Source organism: Ornithodoros turicata, chromosome 6 (genome assembly GCF_037126465.1).
Source record: "Ornithodoros turicata isolate Travis chromosome 6, ASM3712646v1, whole genome shotgun sequence".
Classification (NCBI taxonomy): Eukaryota; Metazoa; Arthropoda; class Arachnida; order Ixodida; family Argasidae; genus Ornithodoros; species Ornithodoros turicata.
In genome coordinates this window covers 67220236-67244473 of record NC_088206.1, presented here as the reverse complement: position 1 = coordinate 67244473, position 24238 = coordinate 67220236, and the positions used below count along the sequence as shown (strand labels likewise).

Sequence of the window (24238 nt, the reverse complement as noted above, 5' to 3'; positions counted from 1 at the left end):
GCCTTGTACTCTTGTACGACACTTTCTTTAGTTGCTCTTTTTACAATTAGATGCTGAGGTAAATGCCTGAAACAAGATGAGAGAAAATTTCAGGCACTTACCGGTTTTTCTGAATGTATGTTGCTCGTGTTTGTACGTATTTTGTCTGCGTGTGTGTGTATGTCTGAGAAGAAAAAAAAAAGGTGTGCCTTCAGCGCATGTGATGCCACCACCACCACCACCACTTTTCGGTTGCCAAGCAACCGGACTAGCCCACCCACTAACACCACAGGTGTAGCATATCGAGAGATCTCTTGCCTTTACCTAATCACACTGTCGTCTGTTTCTCTTTTTATAATGACTACCTATACTGCTATGATGTGTGCACTTGGTGCTTCCGATAAAGAAAAGTGCATTTCTAATTTGTGTGTTGCAAGCCTTTGCGAAATACAACTTCACTACTGCCACCTGTCGTTCTCTTTCTCTCTCTCTCTCTCTCTCTTTGTGTGTGTCTCTATCTATCTCTATCTCTCTATCTGTCACGTTATCCCGTTTTCCGTCTTCCGCATTTGTCTCACGCCCGTCCTTCGGATCCTAACGCCAGCACTCATGCACGCCACCGAAACCCTGCGCTGTACTAACAGCCTAGTATTTTGGTTTACAGGGAGGCGAAGATTCAAACGATATCATCCTCTCACCGCAAAGGGCAGACATTACAGAGGCACCCCTGCGAAGCGTCGCTCTGCAACAGATACTTGCGCAGGGTAAACCTGACGGTGAGTCACATGACGATTCCAGTCAGGACAGCATTGTTAGGGAGGAAGTTGGGCCAGATGGCACCATTAGGCGTGTGGTGACTCGTAGGATCGAAAAAAGTATGATACCTTATCACATCGCAGAAGCTCAAGAGCATATCCAGAGAAAATCTGCGTTAAAGGATGGTAAGTGGCTAGAACTTTCAGGCGGGCAACGGGTGCCAATTGAAGAACACATAGGGCCTGATGGTGACATGCTGCGCGATGCAAAAGACCCCGTGACTGTGCACTTACTCAAGGCGCTGGGCGAGCTTAATGGTGAGCCGACTGATGACTCTTCCACAGATGATGTTGTCACGGAGGAAGTAGGACCAGATGGAATCGTTAGACGCGTGGTTACCCGTCGCATTATCACTACAAGAACTTTACCATATGAGGTTAGGGTCGCTGATATTCCCGGCATTCAAAGGGTAATTAGGAGAGTGTTCAGGAATGGTCAGTGGCAGGAACTTCCCGAGGACGAGGAGGTAACTGTAGAGGAAGAAACAGGCCCTGACGGTGTCAAGCACCATGTCACAAAGCTGTCCAAGACTGGTGAGCCAGTTCAAATGCTAGATGCACCGCATGGAGAGCCGACTGACGAATCCACCCCAGAGAACGTTGTCACGGAGGAAGTCGGATCAGATGGCATCGTTAGACGCGTGGTTACCCGTCGCATTGTCACGACAAGAACTTCGCCCTATGAGGTTAGGCTCACTGATATTCCCGGCGTTAAAAGGGTGATTAGGAGAGTGTTCAGGAATGGTCAGTGGCACGAACTTCCCGAGGACGAGGAGGTAACTGTAGAGGAAGAAACAGGCCCTGACGGTGTCAAGCTTTATGTCACGAAGGTGTCCAAGACAGGTGAGCCAGTTCAAATGCTAGATGCACCGCATGGAGAGCCGACTGACGAATCCACCCCAGAGAACGTCGTCACGGAGGAAGTCGGACCAGATGGCATCGTTAGACGCGTGGTTACCCGTCGCATTGTCACGACAAGAACTTTGCCCTATGAGGTTAGGCTCACTGATATTCCCGGCGTTAAAAGGGTGATTAGGAGAGTGTTCAGGAATGGTCAGTGGCAGGAACTTCCCGAGGACGAGGAGGTCACTGTTGAAGAAGAAAGAGGCCCGGACGGAGTCAAGAGCCATGTCACGAAGGTGTCCAAGACCGGTGAGCCTGTTCAACTGTTAGAGGCACCGCATGGTGAGCCGACTGACGAATCCACCCCAGAGAACGTTGTCACGGAGGAAGTCGGACCAGACGGTATCCTCAGACGCGTAGTTACCCGTCGCATTGTCACCACAAGAACTATGCCATATGAGGTTAGGGTCACTGACATTCCAGGTGTTGAAAGGGTGATTAGGAGAGTGCTCAGGAATGGTCAGTGGCAGGAACTTCCCGAGGACGAGGAGGTCACTGTTGAAGAAGAAACAGGCCCGGACGGAGTCAAGCGCCATGTCACGAAGGTGTCCAAGACTGGTGAGCCTGTTCAAGTGTTAGAGGCACCGCATGGTGAGCCGACTGACGAATCCACCCCAGAGAACGTTGTCACGGAGGAAGTCGGACCAGACGGTATCCTCAGACGCGTAGTTACCCGTCGCATTGTCACCACAAGAACTATGCCATATGAGGTTAGGGTCATTGATATTCCAGGTGTTGAAAGACTGATTAGGAGAGTGTTCAGGAATGGTCAGTGGCAGGAACTTCCCGAGGACGAGGAGGTAACTGTAGAAGAAGAAACAGGCCCAGACGGGGTCAAGCGCCATGTCACAAAGGTGTCCAAGACTGGTGAGCCTGTTCAAGTGTCAGAGGCACCGCATGGTGAGCCGACTGACGAATCCACCCCAGAGAACGTTGTCACGGAGGAAGTCGGACCAGACGGTATTCTCAGACGCGTAGTTACCCGTCGCATTGTTACCACAAGAACTATGCCATATGAGGTTAGGGTCACTGATATTCCAGGTGTTGAAAGAGTGATTAGGAGAGTGTTCAGGAATGGTCAGTGGCAGGAACTTCCCGAGGACGAGGAGGTAACTGTAGAAGAAGAAACAGGCCCGGGCGGGGTCAAGCGCCATGTCACAAAGGTGTCCAAGACTGGTGAGCCTGTTCAAGTGTTAGAGGCACCGTATGGTGAGCCGACTGACGAATCCACCCCAGAGAACGTTGTCACGGAGGAAGTCGGACCAGACGGTATCCTCAGACGCGTAGTTACCCGTCGCATTGTCACCACAAGAACTATGCCATATGAGGTTAGGGTCACTGATATTCCAGGTGTTGAAAGAGTGATTAGGAGAGTGTTCAGGAATGGTCAGTGGCAGGAACTTCCCGAGGACGAGGAGGTCACTGTTGAAGAAGAAACAGGCCCGGACGGGGACAAGCGCCATGTCACAAAGGTGACCAAGACTGGTGAGCCTGTTCAAGTGTTAGAGGCACCGCATGGTGAGCCGACTGACGAATCCACCCCAGAGAACGTTGTCACGGAGGAAGTCGGACCAGACGGTATCCTCAGACGCGTAGTTACCCGTCGCATTGTCACCACAAGAACTATGCCATATGAGGTTAGGGTCACTGATATTCCAGGTGTTGAAAGAGTGATTAGGAGAGTGTTCAGGAATGGTCAGTGGCAGGAACTTCCCGAGGACGAGGAGGTCACTGTTGAAGAAGAAACAGGCCCGGACGGGGTCAAGCGCCATGTCACAAAGGTGTCCAAGACTGGTGAGCCTGTTCAAGTGTTAGAGGCACCGCATGGTGAGCCGACTGACGAATCCACCCCAGAGAACGTTGTCACGGAGGAAGTCGGACCAGACGGTATCCTCAGACGCGTAGTTACCCGTCGCATTGTCACCACAAGAACTATGCCATATGAGGTTAGGGTCACTGACATTCCAGGTGTTGAAAGGGTGATTAGGGGAGTGCTCAGGAATGGTCAGTGGCAGGAACTTCCCGAGGACGAGGAGGTCACTGTTGAAGAAGAAACAGGCCCGGACGGAGTCAAGCGCCATGTCACGAAGGTGTCCAAGACTGGTGAGCCTGTTCAAGTGTTAGAGGCACCGCATGGTGAGCCGACTGACGAATCCACCCCAGAGAACGTTGTCACGGAGGAAGTCGGACCAGACGGTATCCTCAGACGCGTAGTTACCCGTCGCATTGTCACCACAAGAACTATGCCATATGAGGTTAGGGTCATTGATATTCCAGGTGTTGAAAGACTGATTAGGAGAGTGTTCAGGAATGGTCAGTGGCAGGAACTTCCCGAGGACGAGGAGGTAACTGTAGAAGAAGAAACAGGCCCAGACGGGGTCAAGCGCCATGTCACAAAGGTGTCCAAGACTGGTGAGCCTGTTCAAGTGTTAGAGGCACCGCATGGTGAGCCGACTGACGAATCCACCCCAGAGAACGTTGTCACGGAGGAAGTCGGACCAGACGGTATTCTCAGACGAGTAGTTACCCGTCGCATTGTCACCACAAGAACTATGCCATATGAGGTTAGGGTCACTGATATTCCAGGTGTTGAAAGAGTGATTAGGAGAGTGTTCAGGAATGGTCAGTGGCAGGAACTTCCCGAGGACGAGGAGGTAACTGTAGAAGAAGAAACAGGCCCGGACGGGGCCAAGCGCCATGTCACAAAGGTGTCCAAGACTGGTGAGCCTGTTCAAGTGTTAGAGGCACCGCATGGTGAGCCGACTGACGAATCCACCCCAGAGAATGTTGTCACGGAGGAAGTCGGACCAGACGGTATCCTCAGACGCGTAGTTACCCGTCGCATTGTCACCACAAGAACTATGCCATATGAGGTTAGGGTCACTGATATTCCAGGTGTTGAAAGAGTGATTAGGAGAGTGTTCAGGAATGGTCAGTGGCAGGAACTTCCCGAGGACGAGGAGGTCACTGTTGAAGAAGAAACAGGCCCGGACGGGGTCAAGCGCCATGTCACAAAGGTGACCAAGACTGGTGAGCCTGTTCAAGTGTTAGAGGCACCGCATGGTGAGCCGACTGACGAATCCACCCCAGAGAACGTTGTCACGGAGGAAGTCGGACCAGACGGTATCCTCAGACGCGTAGTAACCCGTCGCATTGTCACCACAAGAACTATGCCATATGAGGTTAGGGTCACTGATATTCCAGGTGTTGAAAGAGTGATTAGGAGAGTGTTCAGGAATGGTCAGTGGCAGGAACTCCCCGAGGACGAGGAGGTCACTGTTGAAGAAGAAACAGGCCCGGACGGAGTCAAGCGCCATGTCACGAAGGTGTCCAAGACTGATGAGCCTGTTCAAGTGTTAGAGGTACCGCATGGTGAGCCGACTGACGAATCCACCCCAGAGAACGTTGTCACGGAGGAAGTCGGACCAGACGGTATCCTCAGACGCGTAGTTACCCGTCGCATTGTCACCACAAGAACTTTGCCATATGAGGTTAGGGTCTCTGAAATTCCAGGTGTTGAAAGGGTGATTAGAAGAGTGTTCAGGAATGGTCAGTGGCAGGAACTTCCCGAGGACGAGGAGGTAACTGTAGAAGAAGAAACATGCCCTGACGGTGTCAAGCGCCATGTCACGAAGGTGTCCAGGACTGGTGAGCCAGTTCAAATGCTAGAAGCACCGCAGACGTTAGAGGCATCGAACGGTGAGCCGACAGACGAACCCACCACAGAGAACGTCGTCATGGAGGAAGTCGGACCAGACGGTATCGTCAGACGCGTGGTTACCCGTCGCATTCTCACTACCAGAACTTTGCCATCTGAGGTTTGGGTCACTGATATTCCCGGTGTTGACAGGGTGATTAGGAGAGTGTACAGGAATGGCCAGTGGCTGGAACTTCCCGAGGACCACACCACAAAAACTTGGCCGAACTGGGATGACCATGCCTTCAAATCAGACGCGAGTAATACCGATGACTCAAATGCAACTGAAGGGAAACGTGAATTCCCTCATCCTGACCACGAGCCACTAGACTTCGGGCCAATCGAGAAGGTAGAGGCCCCCGCGGAGGCCCCTCCACTCCTGTCGTACTTGTTGTTAACCAAGCAAGGTGCGCAACCGAAAGGCAGTCAAGACCCATTCGAAAACGCGCAGCCAGTGATGACACCAGGAGGTGTTTGTTCAGCGTCAGATGCGGTCTCCAAGTTTCCTGAAATGGACGCGAAGTTCGAACACATGGTTTCGTCCCTCCTCAGCGATGCTTCTGGGGAAATGCAAGAACCAAACACGAAATTCGTGCGCGAAGAAATACAAATGCCAATGGAGAAGCTCAACTTGGTGTCCTCAAGGGTTGTAGAAGACACGGACAAGGAGAAGACTATTGAACTCAAATTTCAGGAGAAATATAAGGTCGTACAGTACTCGTTTCAGCTACCAGAGTTTGGCAAAGAAATGACTTTGCAAAGTCCTGAAGAACAAGGTGTTTCAGAAATGAGATCAGCACCCCATGTTGATTCTTTCACGACGAACGCAAGTTTCAGGGTCGATTCGCCCAGCGTGACCACGCGGAAAGAGATATCGACCCTGGACAGCGAGACAGTCCTTCCTGGTATTCGACCTGAGCCTACAGCGCCGCAAGCTGGACTAGATGATGAAGTGCCTTCCCGGCAAATAGAAGAACCGACTCAGCCATACGATCGGCAAGACTCTTTGGACACTACGGAGCCGGAAAGAACAGAAAAGGATGAATCTTCTCTTGCCGAGTGCACCGACAGCACTGATGGCCCCATGGCAGAACCAGAAAGTCTCAAGCGTCCGAAAAGGAAACAAAAGAACAAAGGTGCTAAACAACCACAGACAGTCATGGGGGCACTGCAGCGCGTTGTGGACTCTGTGTCGAAGCTATTACCTTCCACAGACACAAAGCTGTCTGAGGAACCCAAGGAACCTAAGCAGGAGAATGGCTCTTTGAAGCATCTGGAAGTCGTTCCTATAACAGCTCCTGAGGACACAAAAGTAGACAGCTCCAATAGTGATATGGAGCCATGCAAGCTCTATCCGGAATCTGTGCCTGTTTCATTGATTGCACATAGAGTCCCTATTATTTCTGACAAACATATGAAGCCAACTGGAGGAACACCTGAAGCAGTTACATTGATTTATAATGTAGCAACAAGCCCCAGCGAGCACGGCGAGGACAAGATCCTTGAATCTGCTATCGTGTGTCAGTCGCCACGTGTTATTACCCCAGAAGTACCAGAAGAAGAGCCTCCTGTGAAACCTCGAAGAAAACAAAGGAAACAAAGGAAGCCGGAGGCTGTTGATGAGCTGATGGATCAGAAGGCTCCTGCAAAGCCGGAGCGTAGAAAGAGGAAGCCACGATTTTCTGCTGGTGAACATAGCACTACTGACGAGTCGTCAGAGTTAGAGCAACCTGGGTTCTTTGACGAGAAGCATAAGGGCAAGGAACGACCGCGAGAGAGCGAGCCTAATGTGCAAGAAAGTGGACACATCCATACGCCAGATACCGATGTGTTTCGAACCATTTACGAGGGCCCAACTAGTGACCATCAAACCGAACAGCATGCCGCGCAGCAGGAGCCTCTATCTGTGCCGAAGAAAAAGATAGATGAGAGAGTATATTCTGAGAAGAAGCTACCCGTGGGCGACGTGGAAGCTGCTGAAGAGCCCGTACCTGAAGTCAAAGAAGGAAGCCCGGGCCTTCTACCTGTTATCACCAATGTGACCGAGCATACGTCACGAATGTCTAAGACCAACAAGGTGTCTACGGAACCTTTGACAGTCGTGGAACACTTAGAGTCTGGTCCAATGAAGGACGAGTTCCAGACTCCAAAGGATGAAGTGACACCTCCGTCAGCAACCGAAGAGAGGCCTTCACCTGATGCGGAGACATTGACTGAAGATAAGACACCTACGGAATGTGAAAAGGCAACTGACAAGCCTTCGCGTATCAAACAAGGGGTTCCTGATATTGCGATCGTCACCACCTCAGTCACAAAGCCCAAGTCACGAAAGTCCAAGTCTAAGAAGTTACCTTCAGAACCTTCCACTGGTACCGAAGTCCAGGAGGACGTTCCATTGAAGGAGCAGCCAGATAAACCAGAGGATACATTGACCCCAGTGTCTCTAAAGGAAAAGGAGCCTTCACCTGCCCCGGAGAAACAGTCTCAAAACAAGGCTCCTATGGAAGGTGAGAAGAAGCCTCTTGGCGACAAGGCAGCTGAAGAGCCTTTGCCTACTGCCAAAGAAGCAAGCCCTGACTATACGACAGTCACGACCCCTGTCACTAAGCCCAAATCACGGAAGTCGAAGTCTAAGAAGGCACCTTCAGAGCCTTACACTGTCATTGAAGTCCAGGAGGCTGCATTGAAGGAGCATCCAGAGAAACCAGACGAAAAAGGGACCCCTGCGTCTGAAAAAGAAAAGGAGCCTTCCCCTGCCCCAGAGGAGGAACCTGAAGACAAGATTCCTCTGGAAGGTGAGAAGAAGCCCTCTGGTGACAAGGCAAATGAGGAGCCTTTGCCTACTGCCAAAGAAGCAAGCCCTGACTATACGACAGTCACGACCCCTGTCACTAAGCCCAAATCACGGAAGTCGAAATCTAAGAAGGCACCTTCCGAGGTTTCCACTGCTACCGAAGTGCCGGAGACCGTTCCATTGATGGAGCAGCCAGGGAAACCAGAGGATAAAGTGACCCCGGCGTCTCAGAAGGAAAAGGAGCCTTCACCTGCGCCGGAGAGACAACCTGAAGCCAAGACTCCTACAGAAGGTGAGAAGAAGCCTCCTGCTGACGAGGCAACTAAAGAGCCTTTGCCTATTGTCAAAGAAGCAAGCCCTGACTATACGACCGTAACCACCGTCACTGAGCACAAACCACGGAAGTCGAAATCTAAGAAGGCACCTTCCGAGGTTTCCACTGCTACCGAAGTGCCGGAGACCGTTCCATTGATGGAGCAGCCAGAGAAACCAGAGGATAAAGTGACCCCATCGTCTCAGAAGGAAAAGGAGCCTTCACCTGCGCCGGAGAGAGAACCTGAAGCCAAGACTCCTACGGAAGGTGAGAAGAAGCCTCTTGGTGACGAGGCAACTAAAGAGCCTTTGCCTATTGTCAAAGAAGCAAGCCCTGACTATACGACCGTAACCACCGTCACTGAGCACAAACCACGGAAGTCGAAATCTAAGAAGGCACCTTCCGAGGTTTCCACTGCTACCGAAGTGCCGGAGACCGTTCCATTGATGGAGCAGCCAGGGAAACCAGAGGATAAAGTGACCCCATCGTCTCAGAAGGAAAAGGAGCCTTCACCTGCGCCGGAGAGAGAACCTGAAGCCAAGACTCCTACGGAAGGTGAGAAGAAGCCTCTTGGTGACGAGGCAACTAAAGAGCCTTTGCCTATTGTCAAAGAAGCAAGCCCTGACTATACGACCGTAACCACCGTCACTGAGCACAAACCACGGAAGTCGAAATCTAAGAAGGCACCTTCCGAGGTTTCCACTGCTACCGAAGTGCCGGAGACCGTTCCATTGATGGAGCAGCCAGGGAAACCAGAGGATAAAGTGACCCCATCGTCTCAGAAGGAAAAGGAGCCTTCACCTGCGCCGGAGAGAGAACCTGAAGCCAAGACTCCTACGGAAGGTGAGAAGAAGCCTCTTTGTGACGAGGCAACTAAAGAGCCTTTGCCTATTGTCAAAGAAGCAAGCCCTGACTATACGACCGTAACCACCGTCACTGAGCACAAACCACGGAAGTCGAAATCTAAGAAGGCACCTTCCGAGGTTTCCACTGCTACCGAAGTGCCGGAAACCGTTCCATTGATGGAGCAGCCACAGAAACCAGAGGATAAAGTGACCCCGGCGTCTCAGAAGGAAAAGGAGCCTTCACCTGCGCCGGAGAGAGAACCTGAAGCCAAGACCCCTACAGAAGGTGAGAAGAAGCCTCTTGGTGACGAGGCAACTAAAGAGCCTTTGCCTATTGTCAAAGAAGCAAGCCCTGACTATACGACCGTAACCACCGTCACTGAACACAAACCACGGAAGTCGAAATCTAAGAAGGCACCTTCCGAGGTTCCCACTGCTACCGAAGTGCCAAAGACCGTTCCATTGATGGAGCAGCCAGGGAAACCAGAGGATAAAGTGACCCCATCGTCTCAGAAGGAAAAGGAGCCTTCACCTGCGCCGGAGAGAGAACCTGAAGCCAAGACTCCTACGGAAGGTGAGAAGAAGCCTCTTGGTGACGAGGCAACTAAAGAGCCTTTGCCTATTGTCAAAGAAGCAAGCCCTGACTATACGACCGTAACCACCGTCACTGAGCACAAACCACGGAAGTCGAAATCTAAGAAGGCACCTTCCGAGGTTTCCACTGCTACCGAAGTGCCGGAGACCGTTCCATTGATGGAGCAGCCAGGGAAACCAGAGGATAAAGTGACCCCATCGTCTCAGAAGGAAAAGGAGCCTTCACCTGCGCCGGAGAGAGAACCTGAAGCCAAGACTCCTACGGAAGGTGAGAAGAAGCCTCTTTGTGACGAGGCAACTAAAGAGCCTTTGCCTATTGTCAAAGAAGCAAGCCCTGACTATACGACCGTAACCACCGTCACTGAGCACAAACCACGGAAGTCGAAATCTAAGAAGGCACCTTCCGAGGTTTCCACTGCTACCGAAGTGCCGGAAACCGTTCCATTGATGGAGCAGCCACAGAAACCAGAGGATAAAGTGACCCCGGCGTCTCAGAAGGAAAAGGAGCCTTCACCTGCGCCGGAGAGAGAACCTGAAGCCAAGACCCCTACAGAAGGTGAGAAGAAGCCTCTTGGTGACGAGGCAACTAAAGAGCCTTTGCCTATTGTCAAAGAAGCAAGCCCTGACTATACGACCGTAACCACCGTCACTGAACACAAACCACGGAAGTCGAAATCTAAGAAGGCACCTTCCGAGGTTCCCACTGCTACCGAAGTGCCAAAGACCGTTCCATTGATGGAGCAGCCAGGGAAACCAGAGGATAAAGTGACCCCGTCGTCTCAGAAGGAAAAGGAGCCTTCACCTGCGCCGGAGAGAGAACCTGAAGCCAAGACTCCTACGGACGGTGAGAAGAAGCCTCTTGGTGACGAGGCAACTAAAGAGCCTTTGCCTATTGTCAAAGAAGCAAGCCCTGACTATACAACCGTAACCACCGTCACTGAGCACAAACCACGGAAGTCGAAATCTAAGAAGGCACCTTCCGAGGTTTCCACTGCTACCGAAGTGCCGGAGACCGTTCCATTGATGGAGCAGCCAGGGAAACCAGAGGATAAAGTGACCCCGTCGTCTCAGAAGGAAAAGGAGCCTTCACCTGCGCCGGAGAGAGAACCTGAAGCCAAGACTCCTACGGACGGTGAGAAGAAGCCTCTTGGTGACGAGGCAACTAAAGAGCCTTTGCCTATTGTCAAAGAAGCAAGCCCTGACTATACAACCGTAACCACCGTCACTGAGCACAAACCACGGAAGTCGAAATCTAAGAAGGCACCTTCCGAGGTTTCCACTGCTACCGAAGTGCCGGAGACCGTTCCATTGATGGAGCAGCCAGGGAAACCAGAGGATAAAGTGACCCCGTCGTCTCAGAAGGAAAAGGAGCCTTCACCTGCGCCGGAGAGAGAACCTGAAGCCAAGACTCCTACGGACGGTGAGAAGAAGCCTCTTGGTGACGAGGCAACTAAAGAGCCTTTGCCTATTGTCAAAGAAGCAAGCCCTGACTATACAACCGTAACCACCGTCACTGAGCACAAACCACGGAAGTCGAAATCTAAGAAGGCACCTTCCGAGGTTTCCACTGCTACCGAAGTGCCGGAGACCGTTCCATTGATGGAGCAGCCAGGGAAACCAGAGGATAAAGTGACCCCGTCGTCTCAGAAGGAAAAGGAGCCTTCACCTGCGCCGGAGAGAGAACCTGAAGCCAAGACTCCTACGGACGGTGAGAAGAAGCCTCTTGGTGACGAGGCAACTAAAGAGCCTTTGCCTATTGTCAAAGAAGCAAGCCCTGACTATACAACCGTAACCACCGTCACTGAGCACAAACCACGGAAGTCGAAATCTAAGAAGGCACCTTCCGAGGTTTCCACTGCTACCGAAGTGCCGGAGACCGTTCCATTGATGGAGCAGCCAGGGAAACCAGAGGATAAAGTGACCCCGTCGTCTCAGAAGGAAAAGGAGCCTTCACCTGCGCCGGAGAGAGAACCTGAAGCCAAGACTCCTACGGACGGTGAGAAGAAGCCTCTTGGTGACGAGGCAACTAAAGAGCCTTTGCCTATTGTCAAAGAAGCAAGCCCTGACTATACAACCGTAACCACCGTCACTGAGCACAAACCACGGAAGTCGAAATCTAAGAAGGCACCTTCCGAGGTTTCCACTGCTACCGAAGTGCCGGAGACCGTTCCATTGATGGAGCAGCCAGGGAAACCAGAGGATAAAGTGACCCCGTCGTCTCAGAAGGAAAAGGAGCCTTCACCTGCGCCGGAGAGAGAACCTGAAGCCAAGACTCCTACGGACGGTGAGAAGAAGCCTCTTGGTGACGAGGCAACTAAAGAGCCTTTGCCTATTGTCAAAGAAGCAAGCCCTGACTATACAACCGTAACCACCGTCACTGAGCACAAACCACGGAAGTCGAAATCTAAGAAGGCACCTTCCGAGGTTTCCACTGCTACCGAAGTGCCGGAGACCGTTCCATTGATGGAGCAGCCAGGGAAACCAGAGGATAAAGTGACCCCGTCGTCTCAGAAGGAAAAGGAGCCTTCACCTGCGCCGGAGAGAGAACCTGAAGCCAAGACTCCTACGGACGGTGAGAAGAAGCCTCTTGGTGACGAGGCAACTAAAGAGCCTTTGCCTATTGTCAAAGAAGCAAGCCCTGACTATACAACCGTAACCACCGTCACTGAGCATAAACCACGGAAGTCGAAATCTAAGAAGGCACCTTCCGAGGTTTCCACTGCTACCGAAGTGCCGGAGACTGTTCCATTGATGGAGCAGCCAGGGAAACCAGAGGATAAAGTGACCCCGTCGTCTCAGAAGGAAAAGGAGCCTTCACCTGCGCCGGAGAGAGAACCTGAAGCCAAGACTCCTACGGAAGGTGAGAAGAAGCCTCTTGGTGACGAGGCAACTAAAGAGCCTTTGCCTATTGTCAAAGAAGCAAGCCCTGACTATACAACCGTAACCACCGTCACTGAGCACAAATCAAGGAAGTCGAAGTCCAAGAAGGCACCTTCAGAGCCTTCCGCTGTTATTGAAGTCCAGGAGGCTGTCCCGTTGAAGGACCATCCAGAGAAACCAGATGATAAAGTGACCCCTGCGTCTGAAAAAGAAAAGGAGCCTTCACCTGCGCCAGAGAAAGAGTCTGAAGACAAGATGCCTGAGGAAAGTGAGAAGACTCCTCTTGATGAGAAGGCAACCATATTGTCTAAGCCTGAGGTCACAGAAGGAAGTCCTAGCTTCACGACCATCACCACCACCGTCACTGAGCACAAACCACGAAAGTCCAAGTCTAAGAAGGCACCTTCAGGGCCTTCCACTGTCACCGATGTCCAGGAGGCCGTTCCATTGAAAGAACATCCAGAGAAACCAAAGGATTATGTGATTCCTACGTCTAAAATAGAGCCTTCACCTGCACTAGACAAACAGCCTGATGACAAGATGCCTAAGGAATGTGAGAGGGCACCTGTTGTTGACAAGGAACCTACAACTGAGGACAGAAACGGAAGCCCTGACTTTGCGGCCGTCACTACCACGGTCACTAAGCACAGATCACGAAAGCCTAAACCTAAGAAGGCACCTTCAGAGCCCTCGGCGCTTCCGAAAATCGTGAATACATTTCTACCGAATGCAAAGGAAAAGGAGCCTTACGCTGAGCCGCTGAAGGGCTCCATCGAAGGTGATAAGGCACCCGAAGAGCTTTTGACTCAGGTCACAGAAGGCCGTTCTGTTGGTGGAAGGGTTATTAGAAGAGTGTTCAGGAATGGTCAGTGGCAGGAACTTCCCGAGGACGAGGAGGTAACTGTAGAAGAAGAAACATGCCCTGACGGTGTCAAGCGCCATGTCACGAAGGTGTCTAAGACTGGTGAGCCAGTTCAAATGCTAGAGGCACCGCACGGTGAGCCGACTGACACTGAGGAATCCACCCCAGAGAACGTCGTCACGGAGGAAGTCGGACCAGATGGCATCGTTAGACGCGTGGTTACCCGTCGCATTGTCACGACAAGGACTTTGCCATATGAGGTTAGGGTCACTGACATTCCCGGTGTTAAATGGGTGATTAGGAGAGTGTTCAGGAATGGTCAGTGGCAGGAACTTCCCGAGGACGAGGAGGTAACTGTAGAAGAAGAAACAGGCCCTGATGGTGTCAAGCACCATGTCACGAAGCTGTCCAAGACTGGTGAGCCAGTTCAAATGATAGAGGCACCGCACGGTGAGCCGACTGACACTGACGAATCCACCCCAGAGAACGTCGTCACGGAGGAAGTCGGACCAGATGGCATCGTTAGACGCGTGGTTACCCGTCGCATTGTGACGACAAGAACTTTGCCATATGTGGTTAGGGTCACTGACATTCCCGGTGTTCAAAGGGTGATTAGGAGAGTGTTCAGGAATGGTCAGTGGCAGGAACTTCCCGAGGACGAGGAGGTAACTGTAGAAGAAGAAACAGACCCTGACGGTGTCAAGCTCTATGTCACAAAGGTGTCCAAGACAGGTGAGCCAGTTCAAATGCTAGATGCACCGCATGGAGAGCCGATTGACGAATCCACCCTAGACAACGTCGTCACGGAGGAAGTGGGACCAGATGGCATCGTTAGACGCGTGGTTACCCGTCGCATTGTCACGACAAGAACTTTGCCATATGAGGTTAGGGTCACTGACATTCCCGGTGTTAAAAGGGTGATTAGGAGAGTGTTCAGGAATGGTCAGTGGCAGGAACTTCCCGAGGACGAGGAGGTAACTGTAGAAGAAGAAACAGGCCCTGACGGTGTCAAGCTCTATGTCACAAAGGTGTCCAAGACAGGTGAGCCAGTTCAAATGCTAGATGCACCGCATGGAGAGCCGACTGACGAATCCACCCCAGAGAACGTCGTCACGGAGGAAGTGGGACCAGATGGCATCGTTAGACGCGTGGTTACCCGTCGCATTGTCACGACAAGAACTTTGCCACATGAGGTTAGGGTCACTGACATTCCCGGTGTTAAAAGGGTGATTAGGAGAGTGTTCAGGAATGGTCAGTGGCAGGAACTTCCCGAGGACGAGGAGGTAACTGTAGAAGAAGAAACAGGCCCTGACGGTGTCAAGCTCCATGTCACAAAGGTGTCCAAGACAGGTGAGCCAGTTCAAATGCTAGATGCACCGCATGGAGAGCCGACTGACGAATCCACCCCAGACAACGTCGTCACGGAGGAAGTGGGACCAGATGGCATCGTTAGACGCGTGGTTACCCGTCGCATTGTCACGACAAGAACTTTGCCATATGAGGTTAGGGTCACTGACATTCCCGGTGTTCAAAGGGTGATTAGGAGAGTGTTCAGGAATGGTCAGTGGCAGGAACTTCCCGAGGACGAGGAGGTAACTGTAGAAGAAGAAACAGGCCCTGACGGTGTCAAGCTCTATGTCACAAAGGTGTCCAAGACAGGTGAGCCAGTTCAAATGCTAGATGCACCGCATGGAGAGCCGACTGACGAATCCACCCCAGAGAACGTCGTCACGGAGGAAGTGGGACCAGATGGCATCGTTAGACGCGTGGTTACCCGTCGCATTGTCACGACAAGAACTTTGCCATATGTGGTTAGGGTCACTGACATTCCCGGTGTTCAAAGGGTGATTAGGAGAGTGTTCAGGAATGGTCAGTGGCAGGAACTTCCCGAGGACGAGGAGGTAACTGTAGAAGAAGAAACAGGCCCTGATGGTGTCAAGCACCATGTCACAAAGCTATCCAAGACTGGTGAGCCAGTTCAAATGCTAGAGGCACCGCACGGTGAGCCGACTGAGGAATCCACCCCAGAGAACGTCGTCACCGAGGAAGTGGGACCAGATGGCATCGTTAGGCGCGTGGTTACCCGTCGCATTGTCACGACAAGGACTTTGCCGTATGAGGTTAGGGTCACTGACATTCCCGGTGTTAAAAGGGTGATTAGGAGAGTGTTCAGGAATGGTCAGTGGCAGGAACTTCCCGAGGACGAGGAGGTAACTGTAGAAGAAGAAACAGGCCCTGACGGTGTCAAGCTCTATGTCACAAAGGTGTCCAAGACAGGTGAGCCAGTTCAAATGCTAGATGCACCGCATGGAGAGCCGACTGACGAATCCACCCCAGAGAACGTCGTCACGGAGGAAGTGGGACCAGATGGCATCGTTAGACGCGTGGTTACCCGTCGCATTGTCACGACAAGGACTTTGCCATATGAGGTTAGGGTCACTGACATTCCCGGTGTTAAAAGGGTGATTAGGAGAGTGTTCAGGAATGGTCAGTGGCAGGAACTTCCCGAGGACGAGGAGGTAACTGTAGAAGAAGAAACAGGCCCTGACGGTGTCAAGCTCTATGTCACAAAGGTGTCCAAGACAGGTGAGCCAGTTCAAATGCTAGATGCACCGCATGGAGAGCCGACTGACGAATCCACCCCAGAGAACGTCGTCACGGAGGAAGTGGGACCAGATGGCATCGTTAGACGCGTGGTTACCCGTCGCATTGTCACGACAAGAACTTTGCCATATGAGGTTAGGGTCACTGACATTCCCGGTGTTCAAAGGGTGATTAGGAGAGTGTTCAGGAATGGTCAGTGGCAGGAACTTCCCGAGGACGAGGAGGTAACTGTAGAAGAAGAAACAGGCCCTGACGGTGTCAAGCTCTATGTCACAAAGGTGTCCAAGACAGGTGAGCCAGTTCAAATGCTAGATGCACCGCATGGAGAGCCGACTGACGAATCCACCCCAGAGAACGTCGTCACGGAGGAAGTGGGACCAGATGGCATCGTTAGACGCGTGGTTACCCGTCGCATTGTCACGACAAGAACTTTGCCATATGTGGTTAGGGTCACTGACATTCCCGGTGTTCAAAGGGTGATTAGGAGAGTGTTCAGGAATGGTCAGTGGCAGGAACTTCCCGAGGACGAGGAGGTAACTGTAGAAGAAGAAACAGGCCCTGATGGTGTCAAGCACCATGTCACAAAGCTGTCCAAGACTGGTGAGCCAGTTCAAATGCTAGAGGCACCGCACGGTGAGCCGACTGAGGAATCCACCCCAGAGAACGTCGTCACGGAGGAAGTAGGACCAGATGGCATCGTTAGACGCGTGGTTACCCGTCGCATAGTCACGACTAGAACTTCACCGTATGAGATTATCACTGGTATTGGGTCACTGATGGGATCATTGAGGGACCAATCAGTGAAGCCAGTGGATGAAGTAACCCCTCAAGATGTGCTAGAGGTGGAACCTTCACCCCTGCCAACAGTGAAGGAGCCTTTGGATAGGCCACTTAAAGAGCCTGAGAGGACACCACATAGCGTCACGAAAGTTCCAGAAGAGCCTTTACCACAGCGGAAAGAACGAAGAACAAAACGAAGTAAGGCAACCTCGACACCGCCGAGGGCTGCTGAAACGGTTGCAGGCACATGGGCCCGCTGGGGCGTCACCGAGTCTCCAATGCCGCCTTCCTCAATGGGAAGTACTGATAATACCACACAAGAAGAAGCACTAAAACTAAATATGTCGGACAATTTGTGCGACCTTGAGACGGCTGAACCAACAGCGAAACCCACATCTGAGAAGGAGACGACACATGATCTGTTCGTGCAAAGACAACGAAAAACCTCACCCGAGATCGATAGAACACACCATGTGTCTTGTACAGAGCCCCAAGAAACAGCTCGCATTCGCCGTGATGCCACTGCTGCTGACCCTAGTCAGCCGCCATCAGATATAACTGCAACTCATGCTGACGATGTTGAAAGTCAAGAGGGCGTGACTGAGAGGGAACCGCATCGTTTCCTCCCTGACGACACAAGCGTAATCCTCGATGAGCACATACATGACATCGATGGAAAGCCTATCATGAAAGGATTTAAGAAGAAGAAAAAGAAACGCGGAACTGCAAGGGAAGCAGTAGAGCATGCTCCTTCAGGGCAAGAACTTAGACCGATTCCTCACGTCCAAAAGAATTATGCCGACAGAGAAAAAGAAAGTCCAGAGATCACGTTGGAAACACCTGACATGGCCGAAGAGAACCGAGAAACATCAGATCTGTCTCTGGAAGAGAAAGGCAGAAATATGAAGGAGGAAAAAGGTGGACATCTGCCAGGACGCGAAGACCATGTCAGAGAAGGTGCCGCAAGACCTTCAACTGTTGGCAGGCTCAAAGATGATCAGGTAAAGGAGCCAGGTAATCTAGAAGAAATTCCTTGGGGTTTTTCTTCGGACCTCTCGCCATACGCGCAGGAATTCCACATGCCTGGTGAAGCGCGCATTACCGGAGTCCAGCTTTACCGTGAAGATACGCCTCTTTCAACGGAGCGCTTCCTAGACGAGGGCACCAGCGATGGTCATATAGCAGATACCGCAGAGAGTACAGAGAGGAAACCAGCTGACAATGTTTGGAGCACCGCTACTTCAACACAACCGATCACATTCTCGAGTGTAGTGAAGGGCGCGCATCCTACTCAAATGCCACTGCCTCCTGGAATTATAGTCGTGGAAGCACCGGACACCGGAGCAGCGCATGATCTTGTGAAGGAGCAACGCCAACACACTGGCTCGTTGCTATCCGAAGAGGAACCCCGAGATAAAGACAGAAGACGAAGAGATCGCTCCAAATCTAAGAAGGGCGAGACATACATAATTTCGTCTCTCCTCATGGACCGCTCACGAGAACGATCTCGGTCAAGGTCCCCGTCGCCTTTTACCAGAAAGGAAAAACATGGCGTTATCAGGATTTCCGATGACAGTATGCGTGAAAAGGGGAAACCTGGGGACCCTGATGGGGAAACCACACAAAAGTTGAGTGAGGAAAAGATCCGCAGTCGCGTCAAGGAACCTGCTCCAGAAGAGAAAATTCCAGCCTCTGAAGAATCAGACCGCGAGCCTGAAAAGAAGGACCGGACAGTACCGACATCAGCTACCATTTCCACACAGCGGATACTGAAGAAATCGAAACAACATTTTCAAGAACCCGTGTCAACGCAGCCTCCACAAGCAGACGATGCACCTCACAAACCGGACGGCGATAGCGCGCTCCGGGAATTTGATGTAAAAGGATCATTCCGAGAACCAGAAAAGAAGTCAACGACTCCCAAGGACGGCAAAGAACGTACGGTTGATGACACGGAGACCTCCACGGAAGAACGCAAGCCTAAGGAGGGACCTCCACCACTTGTGACGTTCACCACGACCGTCACAGAACGCAAGACTAAGAAAGCCAAGTCGAGGAAAGCTCCACATGAACCCGAGTCGCTTGAATCTTTGCCATCACAGGATGAACCACAGAAGCCCGAATACAAACGTGACATCCAGCAGGGAAAAGCCAGGGAACCATCCCCAGGAAAAAAGCAGCCTGAAGAAAAAATCTCCGAGGCTGCCAAGGAACCTCCGGTGGATGAAGAGGAACCACCATCTAAGGAAACCGAGCCTAAGCATAAGGAAGGAAGTCCATCGCTTGTGACGTTCTCGACGACTACCACAGAGCACAGGACTAAGAAGTCCAAGTCGAGGAAAGCTCCGCGTGAACCCGAGTCGATTGAATCATTGCCATCACACGATGAACCACAGAAGCTTGAAGACAAACGTGACATCCAGCAGGGAAAAGCCAAGGAACCATCCCCAGAAACAAAGGAGCCTGAAGAGAAAGTCTCCGAGACTGCCGAGGAACCTCCGGTGGATGAGAAGAAACCACCATCTAAGGAAACCGAGCCTCAGCATAAGGAAGGAAGTCCATCGCTTGTGACGTTCTCGACGACTACCACAGAGCACAGGACTAAGAAGTCCAAGTCGAGGAAAGCTCCGCGTGAACCCGAGTCGATTGAATCATTGCCATCACACGATGAACCACAGAAGCTCGAAGACAAACGTGACATCCAGCAGGGAAAGGCCAAGGAACCATCCCCAGAAACAAAGGAGCCTGAAGAGAAAGTCTCCGGGGCTGCCAAGGAACCTCCAGTGGATGAGAAGAAACCACCATCTAAGGAAACCGAGCCTCAGCATAAGGAAGGAAGTCCATCGCTTGTGACGTTCTCGACGACTACCACAGAGCACAGGACTAAGAAGTCCAAGTCGAGGAAAGCTCCGCGTGAACCCGAGTCGATTGAATCATTGCCATCACACGATGAACCACAGACGCTTGAAGACAAACGTGACATCCAGCAGGGAAAAGCCAAGGAACCATCCCCAGAAACAAAGGAGCCTGAAGAGAAAGTGTCCGAGGCTGCCAAGGAACCTCCGGTGGACGAGAAGAAACCACCATCTAACGAAACCGAGCCTCAGCATAAGGAAGGAAGTCCATCGCTTGTGACGTTCTCGACGACTACCACAGAGCACAGGAGTAAGAAGCCCAAGTCGAGGAAAGCTCCGCGTGAATCCGATTCGATTGGATCATTGCCATCACACGACAAACCAAAGAAGCTTGAAGACAAACGTGACATCCATCCGGGAGAAGACAAGGAACCATCCTCTGAAACAAAGGAGCCTCAAGAGAAAGTCTACGAGGCTTCCAAGGAACCTCCGGTGGATGAGGAGAAACCACCATCTAAGGAAACCGAGCCTCAACATAAGGAAGGAAGTCCATCGCTTGTGACGTTCTCGACGACTATCACTCAGCACAGGACTAAGAAGTCCAAGTCGAGGAAAGCTCCCCGTGAACCCGAGTCGATTGAATCATTGCCGTCACAGGATGAACCACAGAGGCCCGGAGACGAACGTGACATTCAGCAGGGAACAGACGAGGAACCATCCCCAAAAACAAAGGAGCCTGAAGAGAAAGTCTCCGAGGCTGCCAAGGAACCTCCGGTGGATGAGAAGAAGCCATCAGCTAAGGAAACCGAGCCTCAGCATAAGGAAGGAAGCCCATCGCTTGTGACGCTCTCGACCGCCATCACAGAACATAGGACTAAGAAATCCAAGTCGAGGAAAGCTCCGCATGAACCTGTGCCGTTTGAATCATTGCCATCACAGGATCAAGTGCAGAAACCCGAAGACAAACGAGACATCCAGCACGGGAAAGACAAGGAATCATCTCCAAAAACAAAGGAGCCTCAAGAGAAAGTCTCTGAGGCTGCCAAGGAACCTCCGGTGGATGAAAAGAAGCCACCAGCTAAGGAATCCGAGCCCCGGAAAAAGGAAGGGAGTCCATCGGTTGTCACGTTCTCGACGACCATCACAGAACGCAGGAGTAAGAAGTCCAAGTCGAGGAAAGCTCCGCATGAACCCAAGTCGCTTGAATCATTGCCCTCACAGGATGAACCACAGAAGCCCGAAGACAAACGTGACATCCAGCGGGGAAAAGACAAGGAACCATCCCCAGAAACAAAGGAGCCTGAAGAGAACCTCTCCGAGACTGCCAAGGAACCTCCGGTGGATGCGGAGAAACAACCATCTAAGGAAACCGAGCCTCAGCAAAAGGAAGGGAGTCCATCGCTTGTGACGTTCTCGACCACCATCACAGAGCACAGGACTAAGAAGTCCGAGTCGAGGAGAACTCCGCATGCACCCGAGTTGGTTGAATTCGCACCATCGCAGGACGAATCTCGAGAACCAAGGGAGGTTTGGGAAGCAGATGCACGCGATATAATCCCTCATGTCACGAAACCTAGTAGCGGTACATCAGACACACCAGGTCCTTCACCAAAACCAGAGCAGACAAGTGTGTGTGGAGGACCCGATATCTCTACCGGTGAACAATACGAATACTTTTCATCAGAATTACCAATGGTGTCCGAGCGGCCGACGCAAGCCACTGGTCGTCACGAAAGACTGTCAATCTTTAAAAAACTTATGGACACCGGCAGTGGTGTCGTAAAATTCATAGGCGACAGTTTTCAGGTCGGCAAGCTGGGAGAGCCATTGCCCCCTATAGGACAGACCGTTGGCGAAACTCCAACAGGGACTCCGACTAAAGTCGAAGGGTTGCCCTCGCAAGCGGCTGCTCAGGACAACTTCAGGGCTATGGAAATGGAACCTCGACTTGTCGAGGATGTGAAAGATTTCCCTAGTACGGAACAACCAGGAACTGCGGCACCCAAGCATCTGGAGAGGACGTCTGATCTATCAGATACTGCCGTACCATACGAAACTTCCACGGACCATCATTTCGAACAACCGTACTCTCAAGAGCCACCAAGTGCGACGGATGATGCAACTAGGTTGGATGACAAGCGTGTTAGTGATAAGCATGGTAAAAAGAAGGGAAAGAGAACTAAAGGACAGACATTCAGCATATCGTCGTGGCTTAAAGATGAAGGTGAAGGACGCTCCACCCGTAAGTCTCCTTCACCGTTTGACCAAGAAAGCGTTGGCAAACCAGTTCGCCGAACTGTTCCCTCGGATCCAAGGGGTCCAGGATATCACGGCAACGGAACCATCCCTCAGAGAACTTCACCTTCTAAATCCATGAAGACTGGAACCACTCCTGATGCAGATGTTAAACGGGCCCTGACTGACTTTGAAGATCTAAAATCTGCACATTCTGATATCGGTCACGATTCACCCTCTTGTCGAGCTGACAAGATATCCGATACGACACAGTCGGTGCCTGAAGACAAAGTACTTCAGAAGGCACTATGTCCGGAAATACCTGTACAATTTGAAAAAGAGTCACTGGTTCTGACAGCTGCCGAGCGCGGTGAAGTCCCACTAGGACAGCCCGTGACGGATGTTGCCCCTGAACGCAAGACAGAGGGTACGCCGTGGTATTCTTCATTCATAACCCACGTAGTCCCCGGATGTAAAGAGTACGAGGTCAAAGGTTTCTCAGAATCTGAACCATTTGAAGGCGGTTCACTGCATGATGCCAAACCACCGCTTGTGTCCCAGTCCGAGGACGAAGACGATGTCTCCGGAGCACCAGATAGGGACAAGGGAATGCGTGCTAGAAAACTGAAGGGTGAAACGTACGTCGTCTCTGGTCTAAGCTGGGATATGGGCAATCGAAGATCTTCCTCGAAGTCACCTTCGCCACCTGTGCGCTCAAATATCACGGAGTGGAAGACATTCGTATCTGCTCCCAAACCTGAAGTTCGTCCCGAGGAAATGCCGCAGCTGGAGCTCGAACAGCAGGCTGTTGCAATATCAGCAAAGATGCAAGAGTTTCCCAGTCGTTCCGACGTAAAGAGACATCCTCAGGAGGCAAGAGAGATTAAGGATGGCGAGAGTAGTCTGCCTAGAGCGACTCAGGTCTCGTACAGCTTCCTTGCTCATCGAGTCCCACATGTATCCGATCGAAGTGAGACCAGTCCGAAATTTGAACAAGGCACTCCCATTGGTGACAGGGATGCTGAGGAACAACGCAAGGAATCCGACGACTTTTCATCTCCAGCGCAACCTACGGATTTAAAGGAGACAGATGTTTCTATCAAGCCTGAGTGCTCACAACCAGCTGAGCTGCAGTTGAGTCCACTTAGCACATCGGATGCACAAATAGAGGCAGTCGTTGCTCCAGATACAAGCAGGTCTGAACCAAGGGCTGCGCCATCAGAAACAGACCATAAACAGGGAGCACCAAAGAAGTCTCGACGGCTGAAGGGAGAAACTTACATCGTTTCTTCTTCTATGACTGACAGCTCAGGCAGGCGTTCTTTGTCGAAGTCTCCATCGCCGCCAGTAAGGACCCACCGAACAGAGCGTGGCCACCATAAAGCTCCCAAAGAAGACGTCCCTCTTACTAAAGCCGCGTTTACTACAGTTACTGAAGACTTTCCAAAGGCTCAGCAGCCTACAAAGATAACGGAAAAGGAGGACGAACCTGCCCTACCCGCTGATACTACCATGGTCATCGACGATTACGCAAGTATTCCTACATATGACACACGTGCACCAGAGACAGTGCCAGACGAGCTTGGACAACCGTACGGAACAGGGGCTGACGAAACACTAACGACACCCCACGAAAACGAGCAGGGTAGAACTGTTCCGTCTGATAAAGGAACGTCTTGGACGCAATATGTGACGGGTTGGTTCACACTTGGCGGTGGTTCGCAACCAGAACGGACACCTGATGGACAAGCTGAACTCTACCAGAGTGCTGTCGCTCGTAGTCTTCCCATCACTGGAAAGGAATCATATGATTTCCAAGAGATCCCTCGGGACCAGGAAGGAGTACCATCCACTGCACCTGTGATTGGTGACGACACACGACCCGGCACCACAACCGAACTCCTGGAGCCTCAAAGGAGCTCCAGTCCTCATGTGACGGCGGAGCGTCTCCTATCCTTGGACCAACCGGAACACACGCTAGAGTTTATTACTCATTGGATCATCACAATCAGGGAGATGTTGTATCAGCTTCCCTCTGTGAGTGGCAGCGACAAATCCAAACGGGTCCAGGTAAGCGCTTTG

At 51.7% G+C, this 24238-nt stretch overlaps 1 protein-coding gene across 7 annotated transcripts in view; it reads left to right on the top strand.

Annotated features, from left to right (window-relative positions):
• The window catches only part of LOC135397122 (muscle-specific protein 300 kDa-like), a 177056-nt gene that overhangs the window by 123645 nt on the left and 29173 nt on the right, over nucleotides 1–24238 (top strand). For 6 of the 7 annotated variants that reach the window (XM_064628473.1, XM_064628474.1, XM_064628472.1 and 3 more), the window contains one exon: nucleotides 644–24226. In XM_064628473.1, the coding sequence (XP_064484543.1) occupies nucleotides 644–24226 (23583 nt within the window). The remainder of the gene's footprint in view (nucleotides 1–643; nucleotides 24227–24238) is intronic. The other variant, XM_064628475.1, reaches the window with a different exon arrangement.